At 44.0% G+C, this 24,476-nt stretch overlaps 1 protein-coding gene across 1 annotated transcript; it reads right to left on the reverse strand.

Moving 5' to 3' along the window:
• Positions 1-22: 22 nt before the first annotated feature.
• Positions 23-24,476, reverse strand: xrcc4 (X-ray repair complementing defective repair in Chinese hamster cells 4). The gene is made up of 8 exons (XM_069166801.1): positions 24,340-24,476; positions 19,471-19,614; positions 18,795-18,985; positions 14,399-14,565; positions 12,763-12,894; positions 12,400-12,530; positions 9,662-9,803; positions 23-1,088 (listed from the first exon to the last, which is right to left on the reverse strand). Exons 2-8 carry the CDS (start codon positions 19,610-19,612, stop codon positions 986-988), a joined length of 1,008 nt encoding a protein of 335 aa, XP_069022902.1. The 5' UTR covers positions 19,613-19,614; positions 24,340-24,476; the 3' UTR covers positions 23-985.

The following is a 24,476-nucleotide window of genomic DNA, read 5'->3' on the forward strand; positions in this document are numbered from 1 at the left end:
CTTGTGAGAGAGGTGATTTAGAAAATAAGGACGAAACGCCGCAGTCACTTATTTTCCCACAATGCAACAGAGTGTCACCTTCTATTGAGTGCCTTTAAACCGACTGTATTTTAAAGTGGACGTAGCTTCTTGGGTCTGAAAAGTGAGGCAGATGCTGAAGGGCCTTCAAGTGCAATACCACCGATGGCCACTAGAGGCTGGCTCCAAGAATTCTCCAGCTCCGTAGACTCCCATTCAATTTCTCTCATTAAATACAAAGTTAATAATTTTTTTTCTACGAGTTATCTCGGTGTTGTTAGCTAAAATCGCTCCTTCTCATTCATTTTCTGGCGGTCCATCTGAAAATAATCCCAGCATTGATTAGATATTAGGTCTCAAAAAGACGAGTATTTTGCATTTTCGTTTCGTTTACTCGTCACAAACCCTTAAGACCCACTGAAGACGCTGAATCTAAGTAAACTGGAGTTTCCCTTTTGAAGATTATTTTATAATAACAACAAAAAAAAAAAGGAATTTTTTTACAGAAAATACCCGGCTGTTTCCATTTATTGGTACAAATATTAAAAACAAAAGATTATAAACATGTAGAAATCATTTCATGAGGCACAGTACAAAAGCAAAAGGTTTCCAGTGTTTAAAATACATTGATTTTTCTTTCTTTCTTTCTTTTTATCCATTTAAAAACTTTTTAAAAACCCTCTGTTCGGAGCTCCCCGTACGTTACAGTCCATTTTAGAGTGTTTAAATTAACATGTATTCAAAGGGAGTTTTGTGTTTCTGTAAATTTAGCCATAAACATTTTGATTTTTCGGTTCCAAATATTGATTATAAGTGTCTTTGATCACTCATGATCAGCGTCAGTCGACGAGTTCCTCACATACGCTGCAATCTACGACCCTTAATCCCTTCACCAAACATTAAAAAAAAACCCGACACATTTGACGTAAATCGGCGCTGCCGTCGTGTTTCGTCGCACAGCGCCGAGTCAGAAGTCCTCAAACATGTCCTCGGCCGCCGAACTTGCTGCTGCAGCATCTGCAGAGCGCTGGGGAGTCTGCAGCTTACTGGATCCTGCAGGGGAGTCGCTCCTGCGCATGTGCACGCACGCACGCACGCACGCACACACACACACACACACACACACACACACACACACACACACACACACACACACACACACACACACACACACACACACACACACACACACACACACACACACACAAACAAGCACACACACGCAGAAGAAAGAGAGGGAGAGCAGGTCAGTGGGCTAATGAGGCTGGTTTACAGGAGAGTTTTCCTGTTGAGACGGGAAGTGTATCATGAGGCCCATAAGGAGCGAGACCAGAAACACATGGGCAGCTTTTATACCTGCGTAGATAGGCAGAGGTGTGTGTGTGTGTGTGTGTGCATGTGTGCTTGTGTGTGTGTGTGTTTGTGTGTTTGTGTGTGTGTGTGTGTTTAATTGTGGCCCAGCAGCTCCCTCACCTTTAATGGTCTACATCAAATAGTCCTGACTAACTGTGTGTGTGTGTGTGTGTGTGTGTGTGTGTGTGTGTGTGCGTGTGCGCGCGCGTCCTCGTAGAGGCTCTTGTTCTGCAGCTCTGCTAAAGCTTGAATATTTTTCCTTCACAGATGTAACACAAAGTATCTGAACAGATCTTTAAAATGTTTTTAATTATAAATTTTAATTATTTTTTAACCGTTTTGTTTCTCTGCGTTTGTTTTGTTTCTCTCTGCGTTTGTTTTGTTTCTCTCTGCGTTTGTTTTGTTTCTCTTTGCGTTTGTTTTGTTACTCTTTGCGTTTGTTTTGTTTCTCTTTGCGTTTGTTTTGTTTCTCTTTGCGTTTGTTTTGTTACTCTTTGCGTTTGTTTTGTTTCTCTTTGCGTTTGTTTTGTTTCTCTTTGCGTTTGTTTTGTTTCTCTTTGCGTTTGTTTTGTTTCTCTTTGCGTTTGTTTTGTTTCTCTTTGCGTTTGTTTTGTTACTCTTTGCGTTTGTTTTGTTTCTCTTTGCGTTTGTTTTGTTTCTCTTTGCGTTTGTTTTGTTTCTCTTTGCATTTGTTTTGTTTCTCTCTGCGTTTGTTTTGTTTCTCTCTGCGTTTGTTTTGTTACTCTTTGTTTTGTTACTCTTTGCGTTTGTTTTGTTTCTCTTTGCGTTTGTTTTGTTTCTCTTTGCGTTTGTTTTGTTACTCTTTGCGTTTGTTTTGTTTCTCTTTGCGTTTGTTTTGTTTCTCTTTGCGTTTGTTTTGTTTCTCTTTGCGTTTGTTTTGTTACTCTGCGTTTGTTTTGTTTCTCTGCGTTTGTTTTGTTACTCTTTGCGTTTGTTTTGTTTCTCTGCGTTTGTTTTGTTACTCTTTGCGTTTGTTTTGTTTCTCTGCGTTTGTTTTGTTTCTCTGCGTTTCTTTTGTTACTCTTTGCGTTTGTTTTGTTTCTCTTTGCATTTGTTTTGTTTCTCTCTGCGTTTGTTTTGTTTCTCTCTGCGTTTGTTTTGTTACTCTTTGCGTTTGTTGTTTCTCTCTGCGTTTGTTTTGTTTCTCTTCACGGTTGTTTCGCCGAGAGCTCCCAAGCAACGACTTTCGGTCGACTTCCCGCTTCCGAGAAGTTAACAGACTTTATGCCGAGTTGCGTTTGCGACGCCGATCCGACGTCGAGAGGCAAAAGAGATCGCGAAGCGGCCCCCCCCCCCAAAAAAGAAAAAAAGTCAATAAACTGCCTCTCTTCCATTTCAAATCATCCAACATTTAGCGCCTTCACCTTTCGCCTTCCTCCACCTGCGAACGTACGACGAGACCCGAAGGAAGCATCTTTCGTGCTTCGAGTCGCGAGCCGCTTTCTTGAAGAAAAAAAAAACAAAACAAGATGTTACACGTTAAAAACGAGAACCTAAAGTTGCTCCCTCCGATCCGGCCTCGCCGTGACGGGCGAACGGTGCAGAGAAGAAAAGAACCGGCGTGAGACGAGGAGCCGTGAAGGGAGGGAGGCCACGAGCTCGTTTTTTTTTTTTTTTTTGAAATCATTACCAACTGGTTGACAAAACGCTGCCGCGCTGCTGGAACCAGTTAAGAGGAAACAGGAGACGTGTTTCAGTGCAGAGGGGAGCTGTTTGAGCGCTGCCACGGCGGACCACCGGAGGTCTGTTGGGGAGGTGGAGGGGGGAGGGGAGGACTGAGGAGAGGAGGTGGTGGTGGTGGTGGTGTGTGTGTGGGGGGGGAAGGGGGGGTACGTGACGTTGCAACCCGGAGGAGGTGAGGTGAAGCTCGGGTGGTGGGCCCACGGCCCCCCCACCCACACACACACATGCACATGCACACGCGCGCACACACACACACACACACACACACACACACACACATACGCACGCACGCACGCACACACACACACAGGCAGCTGGTCCGGTGTCAGACCGGAGCCGCAGCCCGAACGCCAATTACGTGCTCGTTTGTGGATTCAGGAACAAAGCGGAGGGTTTTCAGAGTTTGGAGCGGGCAGAGCCGGAGGATTAGTCGGACTAAATGGAAACGACTGAAGCCAAGCTCTGCTGGGTTTTTGTTTTTTTTCCTTTCCGCGTACGTGCCGATCACGTTGGCTTCGTTTCCTCCTCCGTCACGGTTCAATAGGGTTAAAACGGCTTCATTTTTCGGCGCGTTTAAAAAAAAAAAAAAATCAACGGGGGGGGGGGGAAACGTCTCCAGAAGCGGCGCACGTGTCGAAGGCGAGTCGACGGGAGCGGTCGAAACGCCTCGAATGAGGAAAAATAACGGGTTTAAAAATGCGAATGAAAAAGAACGTAAAGACGAGTTAAAATTTGACTAAAGTTAGAAACGGGAGTATAAAAATACGCCGCAGGGAAAAATATGAATAAATGGTCCTAAATTTAATTTAATTAAAAGGTAGCAGCAAAAACAAAAAAAATGTCTTAATTCGAAGCTGAATGATATGAAACATAAAAAAACACAAAGCTAATTCAGAGCCGCGAGTCTACCCCACCAGCCCCGAGTGGTCCCCGGCAGTATTGCAAGTTAAGGCACTTCCTGCGTTTGGCGTTGCTTTTCCAGACCCGGAAGCCACGCCCACTTTTACATACAGTCTAATATGGAGACACAGCCTTTGCGTTTCCATTTTCTGCCACTGGAGGATTAGCGCCACCTGCTGTTTCTCTTGAGAAAGTAACGAAGAATATCGACGAGAAAGGTCGTTAAAAAATTTTTTTTTTCGTATTTGCGATGTATTTGGATGGAAAACCTGGTTTCATAAGTCGGGCGAACCGACGTGTTTTTGGCGAATCCATCCAATATTTTGCAATAAAAACAGCGGAGAAACGTCATATTTGTGAAGCAATCATCCACAACCCCCAGGGGAACTTTTCACGAACGATATCCATGTATATATTTAAAAGCAGAGTCGGATGATATCAGAGCGACACAGCTCCTACAACGGGACTGTAAAAAAACTCCAAACGCACAAGAGACCCCAGCAGAGCCTTGTGTCTTGTAGTGATTATCTTGCGATGGCTGCGAGCGATGTTTGATAGTTTACAGAGCCGGCCAGCCGGCCGGTCGGTCTGTGTGTGTGTGTGTGTGAGAGAAGAAGTGAGAGAGACTGTTTCACGGAGTTTCTTTTCATGGGAAAAAAGTTCTTCGAGTACACAAACGCTTCCATCGACACACTAACAGGAACCTATAATGAGTCAGAAAGGAGGACTCGCTTGCAAACGCATCTGAAGCTCATTCATTCGCTCTCGTCGGATCTCCGGGAGGCCACGAAGAGAAGGGTGCTGTGGGTGAAATGGGCAATTTCGAAAGCAGCGTTTGGTCGATTCCTTTGCCAACAAAATGTGCCTTCGAGTTGACCCCAAATCTGAAAAGCAAAACCGCGCAGTTTGTATTTTAAGTTTTGCTCTCCGTTACAGAGAATTTTAGGATCCTAACTTCTGCCCTTTTATCTGTTTACGGACACGTCATCCCATGTTTAACTTTCTACCGGATGTTTCTCGACACTCAGTGGATCATTTTTTGTTTCGTCCTGGTGATTAAATCGGGGGAGTTTCGTCTGCATCTGCAGCCAAAATGCTTCAACTTTGAGTCACATGGGGAAACGAATGGTTTACTTCCAGAAGCAGACGATCTTTTCATCTCACTCAGAGAGAGAGAAAAAAAAAAGAGAAGAGCAGCTATTTCCAAAGATGTTGAGCAATGCATTTAATTAGTCATCCTTCTTCTTCTTGTGTTCATGTGGTCTTCATTTCACTCCCTCCTCCTCCTCCTCTCTATCCTCTCTATGGATGACCTGAATGCAGAGACACTTGTAATTTTGTACCTCTTTGCTGTTTTGTGTCTTTTTGTTTTTTTGCGTCTCTTTATGGTCATTTTGTGTCTCTTTGTCTCTTTGTGGTCGTTTTGTGTCTCTTTGTGGTCGTTTTGAGTCTCTGATCGTTTTGAGTCTCTGGTCGTTTTGTGTCTCTGTGGTCGTTTTGAGTCTCTTTGTGGTCGTTTTGTGTCTCTTTGTGGTCGTTTTGAGTCTCTGATCGGTTTGAGTCTCTGTGGTCGTTTTGAGTCTCTTTTTGGTCATTTTAAGTCTCTTTGTGGTCATTTTGTGTCTCTTTGTGGTCGTTTTGAGTCTCTTTGTGGTCGTTTTGAGTCTCTTTGTGGTCGTTTTGAGTCTCTATGTGGTCGTTTTGTGTCTCTTTGTGGTCGTTTTGAGTCTCTTTTTGGTCGTTTTAAGTCTCTTTGTGGTCATTTTGTGTCTCTTTGTGGTCGTTTTGAGTCTCTTTGTGGTCGTTTTGTGTCTCTTTGTGGTCGATTTGAGTCTCTGTGGTCGTTTTGTGTCTCTTTGCTGTTGTTGTCATGTGGCCTTCATTTCACTCCCTCCTCCTCCCCCTCCTCCTCCTCTCTGTGGACGACCTACATGCAGGGAGACATGGAGGTAACAGGAAGGGTTGATGGAAATGGAAAACACTATCGGTGGTTGTAGGACTGCCAACGGGCCTGAACCCCCCACGTTCGCGGCCACCTCTGCTCTGCAGCCGCAGCTTTGCCAGCCGCAGCTGCTCATCAGCCCACTGCTGCTTCTTGTTGGAGCTGCTAATCAGCTCCGGTAATGGGCAACCACTACAGGCTCCTGACAGCAGCTGGGGATGGATGGCAGCACTCGGGGCCATCTGCATGTGGCACAGCTTACAGTGGCTGGCACTCGGATGGGGGGTTTGGATCGGTTATATTCACCCTTCTGTTGGACGCGTTTCGAAGGATTGCGACAGAAACAAAGTCAAATTGAGACATGTCTTTGGAAAAGGCCAAAAAAGAAGCTGGCAAACGGCCTCTAGCTCAAGAGCAGTAGTTTTGTGAGGGTTTTTGGATGTTTCAGCCACGGGCCTCGGAGCCGTGTGATGGTCCGACTGAGTGTGGACACAACGGCTTTAGAAACAACCGACGGCAGAATAGAAGAAAGTTGCATAATTGTGTCTTTGAGACCAGTGATTGACTTTGGCTCCCCCGGTTCATGTCCTAGACCTCCCTTAGAATCCCCCCTCCCCAGACTGCACCGGAGAATAAAAGCATTCACTGATATCCAAGAAATTAAAAGGTTGGTTTGCCCAATTTACAGAAGAAAACAAAATCTCAAGACCTCCTTCGTTGATCTGCTTGATTTGTTTCCACATATCTGAATCACCACCCAGATTCTGGATCAGGAGTTGATTTTAAATTCATAACACGGATAGTTTTCTTGCACCGTGAATGCATCGATGATCTCTCATTACTGAAACCTTTAGTCTTGTACAACTAACAAATGTATGTATCTTATCTATCGAGTGTGTTTCCATCCACTTGTTTTATAGCTTGGCTCCGCCCACCTGTTGCTCCCAGCTTTCAGCCTTCACCGTGATTACAGTCTGGAAACCCTGTTTTAGCATTACGGTTTGCTCAACCACTCTCAAGGGCGGACCAATCACAGACCAGTGGGCGTGGCTAAGATCGGAGATTTACTTGCTTGGAGCGTTGGTTGTTCACGTGCTCAGAAGTTAACACGTCTGCAAGACGACATATATACAGCTGACCTGTAGGGGCAGTAGGGAGGTGTGGCAGAGTCAGGGACCTGCAAAACTACATGCAAACGAGTGTGAGACCGTCACCACCGTGCACGGTGGAAAAATCTGGTCTAGTAACATTTGGCTAATCTATAGAGCCACGCATGGTTTATAAACCCTAAATCGTTTAATTTTGTCTTAAATATTGTGCGACCAAAGAAAATGGCGAGTTAAACATGAGCTGACAGACAATTACAATGAAATGCTACGTTCTATTAGCAATCAAGCTCCGTTGGAGGAGTAGCACGACTTAATTTTGTTAAAACCAATCTTTCTACACAGCTACCTGGCTGCATTCGTGAAAACACAGAAACAAAAAGTGCAGATTCGGATGTCAAATATTGATTATTTCTGCTTCAAAATGGCGACAGTAGTCAGCATTATTTTCAAAGTGGATGTCTTATCACCGCAAGCAGAGAAATAGATTTTAAAAAGATGTCTTCTTTTACCATTTTCCCAACAGTGTTTATCACCTGATCTCACTCTAACAAACAGAACACTTCCTGTTATCTTCAATTTGTTTTGAAATGCACAACGGTAGCACAAGATATTTATACAGACCTGTCGTAGGTGAAGACTTTCCAGGACTCATAAATATGAATTTAAAATTGTCAATAAATAAAGCAGCTCCAGAGAAGGCTAAAGAAGAGATTCAAGCAAAACTCCACCAGGCCCGAGTGGGGGAAAAGGGAAGCTCACGGACCCGGTGGGGACACACTTGGCGGACAGCGAATCGTCTCGTGAACGCTGGTGTTTTCGACGCCCTCATTAGTGGAGCCGAGTGTTCACATAAAGCCCAGAGAGGGAAAGGTCTGCTGATCACCAGCTGGCCCGCCCGAGGCCACGGCAGCGCGAGTTCGTGCCGTTAAAGAGATAAAAACAGACAGTCGGACGGAGAGGTCCGAATCTTGAAGCGGTGGTTGAAGCCCGGCAGCAGAAATCATAAACCCGCCGGACAACGTTGCTCTTTTATCGCCAATAAACTCCCAGAGCTGAATTTGATATTCCTTCCCAGAAGAAGGCCGTAAACGTGATCACGCCCTCGAGCTGTTCAGCTGGGCTTTCAGTGTGGACGGGAGTGGAAACTGCTGCTTCGGGAGCTCCGACACTGGAAGGAGGTCAAAGTGTGGCTCAAACATTTCTTTAAAGTTGTAGTGTTCAGCCAGTTCATCTATTTGCATATTTATAGAGATTTTCTCAAGGCGTTCCTGAGATATCGCGTTCATATGTGGGAAATGGATGTGAACTCATGGTGACCCTGACCTTTAACCTTCGACCACTGAAATCCTATCAGTTCATCCTTGAGTTAAATTCAACATTTGTGCCAAATTTAAATAAATCCCCTTCAGACGTTCCTGAAATATCACCTTCTTGGGCATGGGCCAATATGATGGAGGCGGTGACCTTGACCTTTGACCTTTGACCATCAGAATCTTACCAGTTTAATCGTTGGAACCAACTGAAGGTTTTTGCCAAGTTGAAAGAAATTCTCTCGAAGTGTTCTTGAGCTACTTCGTTCACAAGAACGGGACAGTTGGGTGAGAGGGACATGAGGTCATCTTGAACTTTGACCTTCGACCACCAAACTCGAATCAGCTCATCCTCGGTATCAAGTGAATGTTTTTGCCAAGTTCGAAGAAATTCTCTCGAGGGCAACCTGCAAACCATCGGTGGCGTGGAGGCACGATGCAAAGACACAAATGGACACAAATCAAATCTGCTCAAAGACAAATTCAAATAAAATGGGTGGGATTGACATTTTTTTTTTCATACAAAACTATTGATTTAAGTCTGGACACAGCTTCAAGGTCCAGACAAAAATTTACCACTAAACTAACTTCATCTTTAATCGGTAGATCTGAGTTGATTTGAATGATGCATTGAAACATTCAAAGAAAACTAAAATAACACAAAAATGCAAAATAAAACTAAAGAAACTTTTTCAGGGGGAAAAAACGAAATTTTTCCGCTTCATATTTTAACATTTTATCCGATAAAATGATGGAAATGATTGTCAATTGGAGCTGAAGGTGTGTCCCACACACACTATGAGTGTTTGTGTAACCCCCCCCCCCCCCGGGTCCGAAAGTTCAGCTTGGCCGAAGAGAGCCACCGCAGGTTCGACGTAATTACCCGACATAAAGAAGAAACCCTGACAGGAAACTTTTATGATGTTTGATTTTCCCATTCACACCTAGGGTAAGGGATCGGGGGATAAAGGGGCGGGGGGAGGGGAGGGGGGGTCATCGCAGACAGGAAGCAGGTTTATTACTGTGCGTGTCCTCCGATTTTTGTTCCACAGTAAAAAAGGAGGGAGGTGTGTTCAACTTCTAACAATAAAGTGCCTTAAAATAAGACGATGCGCTATTTTAGCTTCGAGATGTCCCGCCCTGATTACATTAACACACTCAAGGATAAGTGCGCGAGATGTTTATGGGCTGCACAGGCAGTAAAAAAAACGGCCTCGGAAAAAGACGCTATAAAGCCGAGTGACGTTACGTAGGAGGGACTAACTTTTCACACTTTGTGAAAAACTCCCAGCAGATTCGTGTGTTTGGGTGCAACGCACTCGTACCTCTTCCTCTGCGACGTCTCGGGGTTCGGCCGTTTAATCTCCGGCTCCGGGGGCCTGAGATGACGGAAACGCCGCTTCCGACACGGGGCCACGTCCGTGATGTCACTCAGGCTGTCGTCCAATGGGCTCGGAGTAGAGGATTCTGAGGAGAAGACAAGTCAGTGTGTTTAACACGTTTAGACGTTCATTTAGGGAACCGGTTCATTATTAAATATACATTCCATGTATCCATTTATCCAATAACCATCCATCCATCCATCCGTCCGACCGAATATCCATCCATCAATCAATCAATAACCATCCATCCATCCCAAAAACCATACATCCATCCATCCAATAACCATCCATCCATCCGTCCGACCGAATATCCATCCGAATATCCATTCATCAATAACCATCCATCCATCCATCCATCCCAAAAACCATCCATCCATCCATCCATCCATCAATCTATCCATCCAACAAAATATCCATCCATCCATCCATCCATCCGCACAGCTCATCCAAGAGATCAGTTTCACCATCACGCTGCCAAAAACAAAACTAAAGAAATCCAAAGCATTAAAGATTTATATACAGACACATCTGATCTATAATTAATCCCTTTTCACCCGTAGCAGCAGTTTCTATCCACAATACAGAAAACAGATCCATGGACACATAACAAAACGACTTATTTCCCAAAACTCCTGTTGCCCCTGCCTCCTCCCCTCCCTCTATCTATCTGCCGGCCATCTGAGTCATTGTCGTGGAAACAGAAACAGAAACAGAGATTTCTAGAAGCTTTCCCTGATCGGTAGGAGCGGGAAACCCCAACGAGGACACGTACGTCGCCCAAAAAGCCTTGACGTATCAACCCAGAACCCCTTCCTGGCTGAGGACCATTAGAAAGTGGAAAAATCAGGGAAATGAACAGCTGAGAAAAAAAAGAAGAAAAAAAAACCTCCCCTAAAAAACAGCTCCTCGATAAGTAAATCATGTTCTACACAACATACGTCTAAACCCTCCCTGCCGATGGCACATTAATCACGAGCGGGGCCGTCTTGGGAGCACAGACGTCTGGAGTTTGATGAAGTGAAACGTCAATGTGAGAGGCCGCTCGTGTTTAAAGGTGTTTTGGGATGTCAGGTCGCGGAGAGGCCCGCCGCTCTGAGTTACATAACTCCTCAGTGATGTCATGGTTAAGGCTCTGGGCACGGAGAGAGTCTCAGCGACGGTGCAAACCTCAGCTGCCATGACAACAGCTCCCAAAAACACCGTCATATTTTTTACCAAATCTGAAAAAGTCCTCGTGAAAATACGTTCCGCCAAACTTTACAGTCATAAATATCAGGATACGACCAGCGATTGAGGGACGTCTCAACGGGAGTTTTCCATCAATCCGAGCACCTGCAGCTGCAAGTTTCTGTCTCATTAGGACATTTAATGTTGACATGTCCACTCACTTGACAAAAAAAGTAGCTTTTTTGGGGTTTTTTTTTTTCTGGAGCCGGTCCGTTAAAAGGTCTCGTCTGAAAATGTAATTAATCACACTCAACTCAAACACAGAAACAATATGGAAGGAGGCAACAGGCCCCTGGACACAGACACAGCAATAAGATCCCCAAAAAGACTTATTGAAAGAGACTCAACCCGTCTCTTTGTGGTTGTTTTGTGTCTCTGCGGTTGTTTTGTGTCTTTTTGGTTGTTTTGCCTCTCTTTGTGGTTGTTTGTGTCTTTTTGGTTGTTTTGTGTCTCTTTGTGGTTGTTTGTGTCTTTTTGGTTGTTTTGCGTCTCTGCGGTTGTTTTGTGTCTTTTTGGTTGTTTTGCATCTCTTTGTGGTTGTTTGTCTCTTTGTGGTTGTTTTGCGTCTCTTTGTGGTTGTTTGTGTCTTTTTGGTTGTTTTGTGTCTCTTTGTGGTTGTTTGTCTCTTTGTGGTTGTTTTGCGTCTCTTTGTGGTTGTTTGTCTCTTTGTGGTTGTTTTGCATCTCTTTGTGGTTGTTTGTGTCTTTTTGGTTGTTTTGGGTCTCTTTGTGGTTGTTTGTGTCTTTTTGGTTGTTTGGTGTCTGTGTGTTTGTTTGTGTCTTTTTGTGGTTGTTTGTGTCTTTTTGGTTGTTTTGCGTCTCTTTGTGGTTGTTTTGTGTCTCTGCGGTTGTTTTGTGTCTTTTTGGTTGTTTTGCGTCTCTTTGTGGTTGTTTGTCTCTTTGTGGTTGTTTTGCGTCTCTTTGTGGTTGTTTGTGTCTTTTTGGTTGTTTTGTGTTTCTATGTGGTTGTTTTGCATCTCTGTGGTTGTTTTGCATCTCTGTGGTTGTTTTGCATCTCTGTGGTTGTTTTGTGACTGTTTGGTTGCTGCATGTCTCTTTAATTAGTTTTAAGGACAGGGTTAAGGACACAGCAGTGAGGTTCGATTTTAAACTGGGCGTCCCTCCAGCTGATCCAATCCAGGCTCAACCGAGTGATCCGACTCCATCATCTTGTCTTTTTACCTCCTGTCTTCACAGGAAGTGATTTTTTTTTTTTAGATTGACATCTGCTGCCTGTGAACATTACAGTAGATATCTGAGCAATTTAAAAAAAAAAAGTTTTTAATAAAACACAACATTGCCATGAGAGACCTTCTTCTGCAGCAGCCAGACATTCTTTATATTCTCGAAAAACATCGTCCACATTTCTGAGGACGACAAAAACTACACCCGTCACCGATTAAATAGACAAACCCAGGCTCAGGGAGTCGTTTGGCGTCAACTAGTAACTCTCACCGCGCGTCGGTGGATTGGAGGCCGCCTTCGTCTGCACCTCCTCCGGCTCCTCGTCAGTGCTGCCTCCATATTCATCGTCCTCCGTCTCGTCCGGCTTCGCCGAATCCTTCTTCTTCGGTCCGTCAGAACTCCTACAACACAGACCGCACCGCGAACAGGATTCATTCACGATAAGAAAACAGCGGCCTCAAAGTCGTCGACAAACTTTCACGAGAACAAAACATAAAAACAGGCATTCAAATATCACGTTACTTTCCTAATGAAGGAGATGACTCAGGATTGCTGTGATTAAGGAAACAAAGACCTTTGCGCCGTGAATTGAGCAGCTGTAGTTTTTAAACTATTTTAAAATGTCGAGCGCACCTCGTGTCCTGCAGGCTGCTGACGGTTTCCTGCAGACTGCGGATCTTGGCTTTCTTCTCATTCAGGACCAGGACGAACCGAGAGTAGAGCTCCACCTCCAGGGCCTCTTTACCGCCGGCGTAACGCTTCATCCTTAAAACACACACACACGGGTCAAACGTCCTCCTTCATCATCATCATCATCATCATCATCATCATCTCACACACACACACACACGCCGGCGTTACGCATGACCCTTAAAACACACACACAGGTCAAACGTCCTTCCTCATCGTCACCATCACCACTCACACACATGCGGTGGCAACGTAACACCCCCGCTGCTGATCGGTGACGGACCGTGGAGTCGAGAGGCGGATTACGAAGTCATGAATCAAACCGAGCGGCTCCGAGTATCGACTTCAAAGCAGGTTCATCTTTTTAAAAACTGTTTGAAGTGTTTAAATATGTGTGAACAAGTGTTCCTGAGCCCACGCAGTGATTTCCAACACAGAACCGTGTCCGTTTTTGATGCGGTGCCGCCTGAGGGCCCGAAGACCACGGCCGTCCAATATTGTTTTTCCAGCCTCGTCCCTTGCGTACAGACATTTCTCCAGATTCTCTGAATCTTTTTATGATATTGTGAAACGTAGATTGAAATCCCCAAAATTCTTTGAAGTTTTACGTTGAGGAACATCATTCTTACATTTTTACGTAAAACAACAACATTTCTCAGTTTCAACATTTGATACGTTGTGTTAATCCGCCACTGAAAATAGTCCCCCAACAAAGGCACAGGCTCCTCCTGTTCGTTTTGACGATCGACTGCTTTTAAAATGAGACTTTCTTTTTTTTTTTTTTTTTTTGTGATGTTTTTCCTTTTCCATCGTTAACTGCACGATGACCCCGAGGTGGACCCCGTGAATCACGCGGGGCCCCTCCGACTCCGCCTGGTGTGACGGACTCCCACCACCACCCGCCATGACATCAGCTCAGGGCTCCGGGTGACGTACGGCTGCAGGAAGACGACCCCTCCTCTCCCGGTGTTACACGAGTCGGGTCGTGAGTCAGAGGAAGCCGTGATGGATGTTAGGGGAACTAAAACTTGTGATTTTAACCTTTGTGCGTGAAAGGGTTCTCAGACTTCACGGCAGCTGGGCGTCGAACCCAAATCATCTTGATTTCACATTTTACCGTCGTCACAGAAACGTCCCGTCTGCGGTTCACTGATTTATAAATGTGGGAGTTTTTGGAGCGTGAACGTGATTTTTCTCACGCAGCTCTCAGACCTTTTACATGTGATGGGGGATCAGATTTTAGGGCCCCCGCGCAGAATTTATAGCAAATGGTAAAATTATATTTTGCAGCTAAAAAAAATCATGACCTTTTTAGGAGGGAAAAAAAAAAAAAAAAAAAAAAAGAGAGAGAAGAGAAGATCTGTATTTTTTATGTTATTTTGTAAAGTAACTGAAACCTGTCAGATTTAAGACGTATAAAAGAAATATTCCCTCTTGAAATGTCTCAAGATTTTCAGGTCGAAGTAGTCGTGTTGAGGTCAAACGGCAGATATGAACGCGTATGAAAAAAGTTCTTTGTACATCTGTAGATGTTTTGTGATTCATGTGCGTGTTCGTTGTGCGTTCGTTGTGCGTTTACTCTGCGCCGATGCGTCGCTGTTCCCCTCTCAGCCTCCGGTTCTCCTCCTGCAGCTTCAGGTTGTGTCGCTCCAGGCTGCTCCCTCTCTGCAGGCCGTAGGTCAGTAACTCCCTCACGGCCTCCGTCGGCTCGGAGACGGCCGACAAACGAACGCAGCCCAACCTGAACTGATGAGGCGGGGAAAACATCAGACGCGAACGGCGCTTTAAAGCGGAACATCTTTCGTAGCCGGACATCAATTTGACTTATCAACTAGTGAATGAACTGTTTGGTGTTAAAAAAAAAATAAAATAAATGGAGGTAAGATGTTTTGTTGGTCCAAAAATCTCCAAATTATTCAGTTAACTGCGAAACACGAAAAGTAGTTTCTTCAGAGAAGCTGAAATCTGAAGTGATTTGAAATTTTCTCTTTATTTTTAAAAAAAAAATTTACGGAAGAAAATTCATTGAATATGAAAATCAATAAACAGTTGCTGATTACTTTCCTGAGTTAATTAATCGTTTCAGCTTTCAGTTTTAGACACTTTAACCAACAACTACACAACTGGAAACGATAAAAAAATGTTTTTTACTCGACAGCCCCCCCTCCCCCCCAAAAAAAGGGGGGGGAGGTCATCGCCCCGGTAAACTTAAGTTTTCCCTCAGACATGTTTACACACAGATAAGAAAGCAGCACTGTCATCGTGACCTCTGACCTCTGCGACCGACAGCTCCCCTAAATAACCAAGCTTTACGCGCCCGCAAATACTTCAGAAGAGTTATTTGACTATCAAAGTAGCTGCTGGTTCATTTCCTGTCGACTGACTAAAAGTTGCAGCTCTGGATCTTCAGATTGTGTCGACAGAAAGGCAGAAAGGACAACGGTGTTTTATTTCATGTTCAACTGAGAGTTTAAAATCTCTTTTGTCGTGCACGGTGTCGGAAAGACATTCCTGCCTTCTCCTTCAGTTCGCCACGGAGCGTTACGGCCACGTCGAAGAAAAAAACACACATAAGAAGGGAAATTTTGTTTTATTTAGCGTTTGGACATTAAAGTGGAAATGTCGTGGGAAAAAAAAAAGTCTAAATATCTTGAATAAAGTTGAAGTTCGACTTTGTGAATAAAGTCTAAATTTCGAGAAACGAATGAATCACGTTTTGACCTCCGTTGTGGTCGTCTTGTCCAATCACAGGCGCAAATTAAGTCGAGTCCCATTTATTCTCAAAAAGTTAACTTTAAATGTAATTTTCTGCTTTTTTTCTCGACATTTCAACGTTATTCTCGACATTTCCTCTGCATTGACGAATTTCTTCGACGTTCTCGATATTTTGACTATATATTTTTGGACATTTCCACTCTGTTAGATCGAAACATCTCGACTTTATTCTCGAAAATATGTTGCACCGGTTTGTATACAGTTTGTGCTACCCTGTTAGCTTTGTTGTAAACAGCTCGTCCGGTTGCCGAGAGCGCTGAGAAAACTTTACTGGACGCCCTCTGAAACGTGCTTCATATAAATTATTGTTCAGAGGAACACCGCTGAGGTTTAAGTTTTTTGTTTTTTTTATATGCGGGTGTTTTATGTTCTTTTAGCGGGATGTACGTAAAAGAAAAATCAGGAGAAAAACACCCCCCTCCCTCCTCCCCTCTTTGGCAGGAAATCTGGAATAGGTGGAGCGGCTCTCGCGGAGGTTTCTCCCCAAATAAAAGTGTCGAGCAGTTAATTAGTTTGAATCAGCGAGTCGAGAGACGGCTTTTTGAAATGGCCGGGTTTCCATGACGACATGAGAAAACCCCCTTCCCCCCGTGCCCACATCAACATCGTCGGTCCAGCCGTCCCGCTGCTGCCTGCTGCTGCCGCCGCCGCCGCCTCGGGCCGGGCAGCGGCGTCCAGTCTGAGCAGCAGAGACGAGCGGCTCAGGTGACGGCTGGACGGTAGAGTTAAAACCGCCAAGCGCTTAATGCCGCCCGAACACGATGAGGCAACAACTGGACGTGTTTGCCAGAGCGGCTCAGCCGAGGTATTTCCATTTCAGTGGAAAGCTTATTTATTTAACATTTTCTAAGAGGTGGTGAAGTCATAGCTGGCAAATATCAAGACGCCGAGAAGCAACGCAGAGTGTGTGAAGACGTGGGAGAGGACTAACTGTCAGTTTCTCTGCTAATGACTTCGATAGAAGGTGGAATTGTTGAACGAGCCACAAATCAGAAAATGGAAAAAAGAAAAAGAATTTTTTTTTTTTTTTTACTTTGCTTTTTTGTTTTGTCAATTTAATGCAAAAAAAAAAAAAAAAAGGACAAGTAACAGCTGGTTTCCTCATAATGAAAAGTGAAGCCAATGCAGAAGTGCTTTAAAGTGTAATACCACTGAGGGCCACTAGGGGCTGGCTACAATATACTCCCATTCAAAAAGCACCAACTTCTCTCCTGAAATACAAAGTCAGTAAAAAAATTTCCACGATTCATTATGGTGTCATGAGATAAATTCCCTCCTGATCAGTGTTCTGGTTGTTCCTTCTGGAAATAACTCCAGGATTCATTAAATATTAGGACTCGAACGCAGATATCTTTGGGGGGGGGGGGGGGGGTGTGTTATGTTTGATTGACAGGCCTGTAAGGCAGTACGGTTTCTTGTACAGGTGGGCAGGGCAGGGTGTCCTCTGGTTTTCAGGCAGCTCAATAAACATACTGTACACAAAAGTGGACGTAGCCTCCAGCTCTGAAAAATGGGTGTCTTAAAATGCAATACCACCGAGGGCCACTAGGGGCTGGCTCAAAAAAAAAAAAAAAAACACTCGAGGCTCCATAGACTCCCATTCAACTTCTGTCATGAAATACGAAGTCAATACATTTTTCCACGAGGCAATTTGGTGTCATTAGCTAAATTCCCTCCTTCTTAAGGCCTCAAAAAGCCGCATTTTTTTTGGGGGGGGGGCGCGTGTGTTTGACTGACAGGCCTGTGGTGGAGTCAGGTTTCTGCTATAGGTGGGCGGGGCACAGTGTCCTCGGGTTCTCGTTGGGATCCCCCGCCCCCCCCTCACCCCCCCCGCCCCGCTCTCCCTAAGCATGTCCAAATATTGCCACTTCTGGCTCCAAACAACAAGACGGCGATGGTCGAAAAGTCAAACTCGCAAACCGACAGGTGACGTGACGGTAGACTGCCGCCTGGTTTGGATTAATGATTCAGTGTTTACAAAAAATTTTCTATTGGAAAAATGTGATTTTTACTTAAAAGGTACTACAAAACAAAACCAGCTCCACCGACTTTGCAACTCTACCGCGATGTTACACGTGATTAGTTTTGAGAGTTAATAACCGCCTAATAACAGCGAGTCAGCGCCACTGATGGTGCTCCTGTTCTTAAACTCTAAAAACGAACAGAAATGAAGCAAAAAACAAAAAAAACCCACTTAAGTTCCACGTTAAATCTACTAAACTCGATATTTGGAAACATCCATAAACCAACATGAATATTAAAGGACTGTTATTTTTGTTTTTTATGTTGAGGAAGTGAAAGCTAGGAAACCTTACCTTCGATGACACACTGTCGCACACTTCTCTAAATCTGACTCTCGTTTTTCCAAAGAATCGTCGGTTAATTTCCCTTCTTATGAAACTCTGTCACAACGACCGTGGCAACCAACGTTTGTTTCTGAATCACAAATCTTCACACCGATGACCTTTGAAGTGGGAGCATTCAACACCATCGAGCTGTTTGACTCCAATCCAAGCAACAAAATCAGAGTCTTTATTTATCAATGGCAAAAATGCTTCTTATTAGGCAGAGTCTACTTCACTCTACTTTACTACTATTTGCAATCATTATCTAACAATTATTTTCTTTTTGATCCGTAAAATTTGTTATGACTGTTTTTATTTTCACCAGCAGCCGATAACTCTAGAATATTCATCTTACGGTCATCATTGAGGATTAAAAACAAGAAAATATTCACATTTTAAAAACGGACACCAAAATTTGGTTTTTAATTTTTGCACAAATAATTATCCAATTATCATTATTATTATTATTGTGTTTTCATGTTGGGGAACCCGTTTGCCGTGGCACCACGGACAGGTAACTGAAACAACCTGACAAAGAGGGAAGAAGAAAAGCACAGACTAAACGCAGCAGGGAGAGAAGGACAACGAGGGACAGGTGAAACTGAAGAGTTTGACCCAAAATCGGATGTTTCAGGTCCACGGTGAAATCACAAATGTCCGCATACCAGTGGGCACAAAAGTACAACAAATTGCTCCCGGGGATGATTAAGATTTCCGTGAATTCTCGAATCGAAAAAGTGGTGCGTTTTATGAAATTATGAGGAAATTTTGCGGGAAAATTTAAATATTACCAGCTGTGATAAAAAAAATTTTTTAAAAAGTCTATCTGTTCGTCACAGATTGATCGTCACTCACCGAGATGTCCTTCTGCATCTTTTCGTACGTCAGCGTCGCGGCGGCGCCGCGGTTCGGCGGGTGCGGCGTCAGGTTGAAGCTGTAGGAGGCGGAGTTTTCGGCCCCCGTCAGCGCACTCTGGAGGTCCCGGACGTACCTCTCCATCTGCATCTCCAGCTCCTCGGCCTCGCCGCGCACCGCCGCTTCGCCGGCTGCGCGGGGACAAAGATGCAAAACAACGATATGCATTCTGTGATTATTCTCTTCATATTCGATTGAATTCAAAGCCTGATCTGTATTTTTTTTTTTTTTTTTTTAAACCTTCATGTTCTATGTGCTGTTATTTTCCACTCTATAACAGCCCGCACATTCCCACATTTCACACCGACGCCGACCTTTGACACGAGCTGGAAAAACCCGCAAGGATCTACGCGATGCATTCGAGGGCCCGTCAGGAAAGTTTCCAGCGTCTCGTCGGATCCCGAGCCGAGCGGTGGTCCTAATAAATCTTCGGCTGAGCGAATCTCTGAAAAGGTCAACGACGCCCCACAGGTGAGAGGTGTGCGCGGTCAGGCAGGTGAGGCCGGTCGGGCGTCAGGAGGAGCATAAATCTGTCGCGTAAAATGCGAGGCAACACGCCGAGAGGTCACGCCGGGTGAGAGTTAAAAAAATAAAAAATAAAAAAAAAACTTTTTACCTTCTCCTCTCCATGCGTCCTGCCCGTCAGTCAGCAACAACTGGAAGCCTGAACCTAAGCCCCGCCCCTCCCAGTCCACCCGCAGGAAGTAGGAGGAGTCAGGCTCCGAAGAGATGTGGATTTCACGCACCGACGTTTGCATCCCTGCAGACACACAAAGCACAATGTCTCAAGACTTAAAATGTTCCTTCTTGACCACTACATGGAAAGACATGGTCACAGTCACAAGAATGGGACGGACATGAGGTCACAGCGACCTTTGACCACCAAAATGGAATCGGTCTGTCCTCCAATCCGAGTGAACGACGTTTGTGCCAAATTTGTATGAACTGCCTCATTCAAAATGTGAAAAAGGCCATGAAGTAACTGTAACCGTATAGCTTCAAAACCGAGTTCATCTTTTGGATAAGTGAATTTTTGTGACAAATTTAAAGCAATCTCATCAAAACGAGTGTCAGCAATTCAGTATCTGACCAAGTGTGAAATGTGGTAACGGACTCCCCTTTTGTTCCTCAGTAAGAGCTGAAATAATGGACAGAAAAGTTTTTTTTTTTTTTTTTTTTACAGAACATGATGTCGCCGTAAAATTGACCTTTGACCTTTTGATTATAAAACGTCATTACCTCATCATTTTAACCCGCATGTGAATTAAGTTACGGCCACCAACGCGTTTCGCGAGTTCGCGGTGACCTTTGACCACCAAATACCAATCCAGTCGTCCTTGGGACCAAGCGAACGTTTGGGTCAAATTTGAAGAAATCCCTTGAAGGCGTTCCCGAGATATTGCGTTCACGAGAACAGGACAAAGCACAGGAATCCACCTTTAAGACACGGCAAGGTGATTATTTTCAATTTCAAAACTGTGTAAAATTGTGTGAAATGTTGTCGTAATTTAGCGTACGGAGTTTTGTGTTACGGCCATAAAACGCGTTTCGCGAGTGACCTTTCGGCACCAGGTTCGAATCATTTTGTCCCTCGGGAGCGAGTCGGTGGCAAATTTGAAGGAATTCCCTCGAGGCGCTCCGTGAGCCATCGCGTTCGGGAGATGGGACGTGGGAACGCGTGGGGTCAGAGTGACCTCTGACCACGAAAATTCAAAGAGTTCATCCTTTGGTGCCGAGCGAACGTTTGTGCCAAAGTTGAAAGAAATTCCCTTCGAGGTGATTCCGAGGCGTCACGAGAACGAACGGGACATAAAAACACTGGAATGCACCTTTAAAGCAAAGGAACGTTATCATAGTTTCAATTTCAATTAGATCCGGTTTAAAAAAAATTGAAGTAATTTCAATTCAATTCAATTTTATTTACATCACAAACCAAAATCACAACACAGGTTATTTCATCAAAGTCCTTCCAGCAGAACTTTACAATATTACATACAGAGAAACCCGACAATTCAACAATTCCCACGTAAGCTTTTCGTCATATTTAAACCCAAACACTAAAGCTCCGGCGCTCCGGCGCCCCGTGCCCGACGGTCCTGACAACCGGGAGGTGTGTCGGAAACTGCTGGAGGTTCAGCCCTAAACTCCCACAGCTGGTTTCATATCATTCTCCTTGGCATCCGCCGCGGCCGTTCACCTCCCCTAAACCCCCCCGGCTGAACGTGACTGTGATTTTACAGCAGCCGATCCGACGCGACGAGAATTTACCCGGGGCCGGCGGCCTTTTCGCGGGAGGCCGAGCTTCATGTTTTACAGAGAGAGAGAGAGAGAGAGAGAACAGAAGACGCGCTGAGGAGAGCCGAATGGAGAAAGTGGATCTGTAAACCATCGGAGACCCCATGAGGCTTGGAACCGGAGAGAGCCGAAAGCCTCCGCGAGGCCCGCAGGAAGAAGAAGAAGAAAGAAAGAAAGAAAGAAAGAAAGAACGAACTCCAGCTTGCATCAGAGAAAAAAAAAAAAAAGCCCCAAACTATTAAAGCGCTTAAAACTGATTGCCCAAGCGACCATCCGATCGCGGCTTATAACCGCGAGGAGGCCTGTTGTTCGGGAGCTGCAGTCAGACAGATGGACGAGGACGGAGTGTATCACACAAGAGCGCCTCCGTAGCCGCAATCGACAACTTCTTGACCATCTTCCTCGACGACGCAGGAAGTTTCTCGGGTTTCTTTAAAAAAAAAAAAAAAAAAAAAAAAAAAAATTCCCCATTTATCAGCTGTAAAGTGTGCAAATAAAAACGTATTATCGGGTTTTCAAATTTCCGACGGTCCTTTAACTAATGATATGCACCGAACGTGCAGCTGGAGCTACGAGGAGAGAGGATGGAGAGGTGAGTAAGGGCGGGGAAACACGAAAACACTTCAATATGAATTTCAGCTGGAGCCCCGCCCACTTTTTTTTTTTTTTTTACAATATCAGTAACACTTGTGAACCTTTGGGGGTGTCGAATTTTTCTTCTGAGATTTTCATCGTTCTGCGTTCTACTGCAAACAAAATTGTTGAATTTCTTACAAATTAAAAAAAAAAAAAAAAAGTATTGTTTTTAACAATACATTCTCAAAACGTTTCTGGTTACAAAACCAGAATTTCTGTGACTTTATCGGGGGTTAAAGTTAGGGAGCGTACGACTGACAGCAACGCAACCAATCACCAGTAAGAAAGAAGAGTTTTGAGTATATGCAGGCATAAATGCGGCCTTCTCTCAAGGTCACGCGTACTTTAAAGTAACGTCATAATGTAAAGAATGTATTTCGCTGAAAGAGGCACTTTTTAAAAAAAAAAAAAAAATTTAATGAACAGATTTTAATGTATGCATGTTCAAGACTTTCCAAACTATTTCCGGGCCTGGAAGAAAAATGTTTAATCTTATTTTCGGACGAGAGCGGCGAGTTTCCCCCGCCGCTCTCTTCCTCAGCCTGTCCTTAAAGGCCCTGATGGGAAGGCGGCGCATCAGCGCATTGCAGCGCTCACGGAGCGGCGACGACACGGTTGCACGAAGCCGGGCTAATCATTTCCCAACAGTCCCCCTCACTTCGGGTCGTCGCGCGACCGAAGGACAGCGAGGAGAACCGGTGTTTAGCGATCACGTAATCGTCATTCTTCACGAGGGCTGCTGTGCATGTTTCAGTGAACACATGACGAATGCCTCATCTGTTTTCTTTTTTCGTTTTGTTTGCTTATTTTAGGGTGCGGGGGTCTTTAAAATGTTAAGAAAAGGCCTGTTAAAACATTGAAATGTCTTCTTTCCTAAACAAATAATCAGTTTTCAGTCGTGCATGGCAAAAAAAAAAAAAAAAAAAAAGAAGCTAAAACCACAAAATAATTGTTTTTTGTTTGAAAATATTACTAAAATGATGATTTAATTATCGTTGCAGCTCTGAGTTGGTAGAAAACTCAAAACAATATCCAAACTCACTGCACTGTGTTTGTATTGTAGAGCCTTAATTTAATTATAGTTATTATGAAAAAACATAAAATATCAATGTTTCCTGCCCCTATTTAAATATTTTCAGACAGAATACCTTTTTAATTAACTTAATTATTATGTTCGTGGTTCTAATGGCGGCCAGATAACTTTAAGAAACGCTGGTTAAGTCTCTGAATGGTTCATCATCTGCTGCTTTTTAGTTTCTACAAGTTTAAAGGGGATTAATGTGACTTTATTTTCACCTCAAACGCAGTGATGTAATGTAACTAAGTATATTTACTCAAGTAGAAATTCGAGGTAGGCTATTTGGACTTTGAGTATTTCTGTTTTATGCAGCTTTTTCCTTCCACTAAAAGGTAAATATTAAATTTGTACTTCACTATATTTGTCTGACAGCTTTAGTTACTTTAAAGATTACAGTTTTCCATACTCTTCCTGTCGAGTGAAAACGATGTAAATCCAAATGTATTCATTTAAAATTTTACACTTTCACATAAACTGAAGGATCCCTTAATGTGCTCAGAAAATCATCCTACTTTTTAAAGCGAGTAAACCGTTTCAAAACCCACTTGGACTTGAATGCATGGTTTTCCTGAGATACGCGGTTCTCACAGAACATTAACGGTACAAACATATATTTAATCTCATAGCACATGATGCATTACTGTAGATTAAACAAGCCAACAGGACATCAAGTAGTTCAAATAAACACAACTTTACGGCAGTAAAATGCACATTAAAACGAATCGAGAAACATTAAGTACAACAGTCAGTAGTGAAATAATTATCCCGGTCCTTTACTTCACTAAAAGTGGGCTACTCAGTGAAAATATTCAAGAACAAGGACTTCAAGTCCTGCATTCAAAATATCCCATTACTGAAGTTAAAAAGTGTGAATATCAAAAGTTAAAGTGCAGACAAGGCAGTAAACGCTCCCTGTGAGTGTTTTACTGTTATACAAGATGTTTTTGGATTAATATCACTGCAGCATTAATGTGTTTTCTACTGCTGGGTTAAATCCACGCAGGATTTTTGTTCATGTTTTTTTTTTTTTTTTTTTTTTTTTTTTTTTTAAATCCTCATAGTCTCCTCTAACTATCGGCACGGACAATGTCCCGTCAATGGAAAGAGAAATAACGTTGTTTTGGGTTTTTTTGGACTCGTTTCCAAAGTCGCGCCTCTTGTCTCCGAATCAAAACAAAGATGGCGGCGGCGGCTAAACTGACAGAAAAACAAGAGTCGCAGCTACAAAACAAACGGGTTGAAAAAAAAAAAAATCCCGGTTTATCTAAATGTACCGATAGTTTAACGTTCAGGCAAAACCGCTGGTTACCTTTCGTGGCTCATTTGCGCTCATTACTGAGGCTTACGAGCCGGTTATCTAAACCCTCACCGAGAGGCGCGTAGCTTGTTTGTAAACACGGGCTGGAGACACGCGCGTAGCTTGTTTGTAAACACGGGCTGGAGACACGCGCGAGGACAGGTGGTGTCCCGTCTTACCTGCGGCGTCCGCGCGTGCGGCCCGGAGGCTTGTTCGGTGCAGAAAAGTCTTTGGTTTTGTCAAACGGCTCGAGAGGAGCCGTGCCCGGGGAACTTTGGCTACGACGTCGTCATCATCAAGCGACACGGCCGAACAG

Source organism: Embiotoca jacksoni, unplaced genomic scaffold (assembly GCF_022577435.1).
Source record: "Embiotoca jacksoni isolate LCO1_2020_lvr unplaced genomic scaffold, fEmbJac1.0.p SCAF_10, whole genome shotgun sequence".
NCBI lineage: Eukaryota > Metazoa > Chordata > Actinopteri > Embiotocidae > Embiotoca > Embiotoca jacksoni.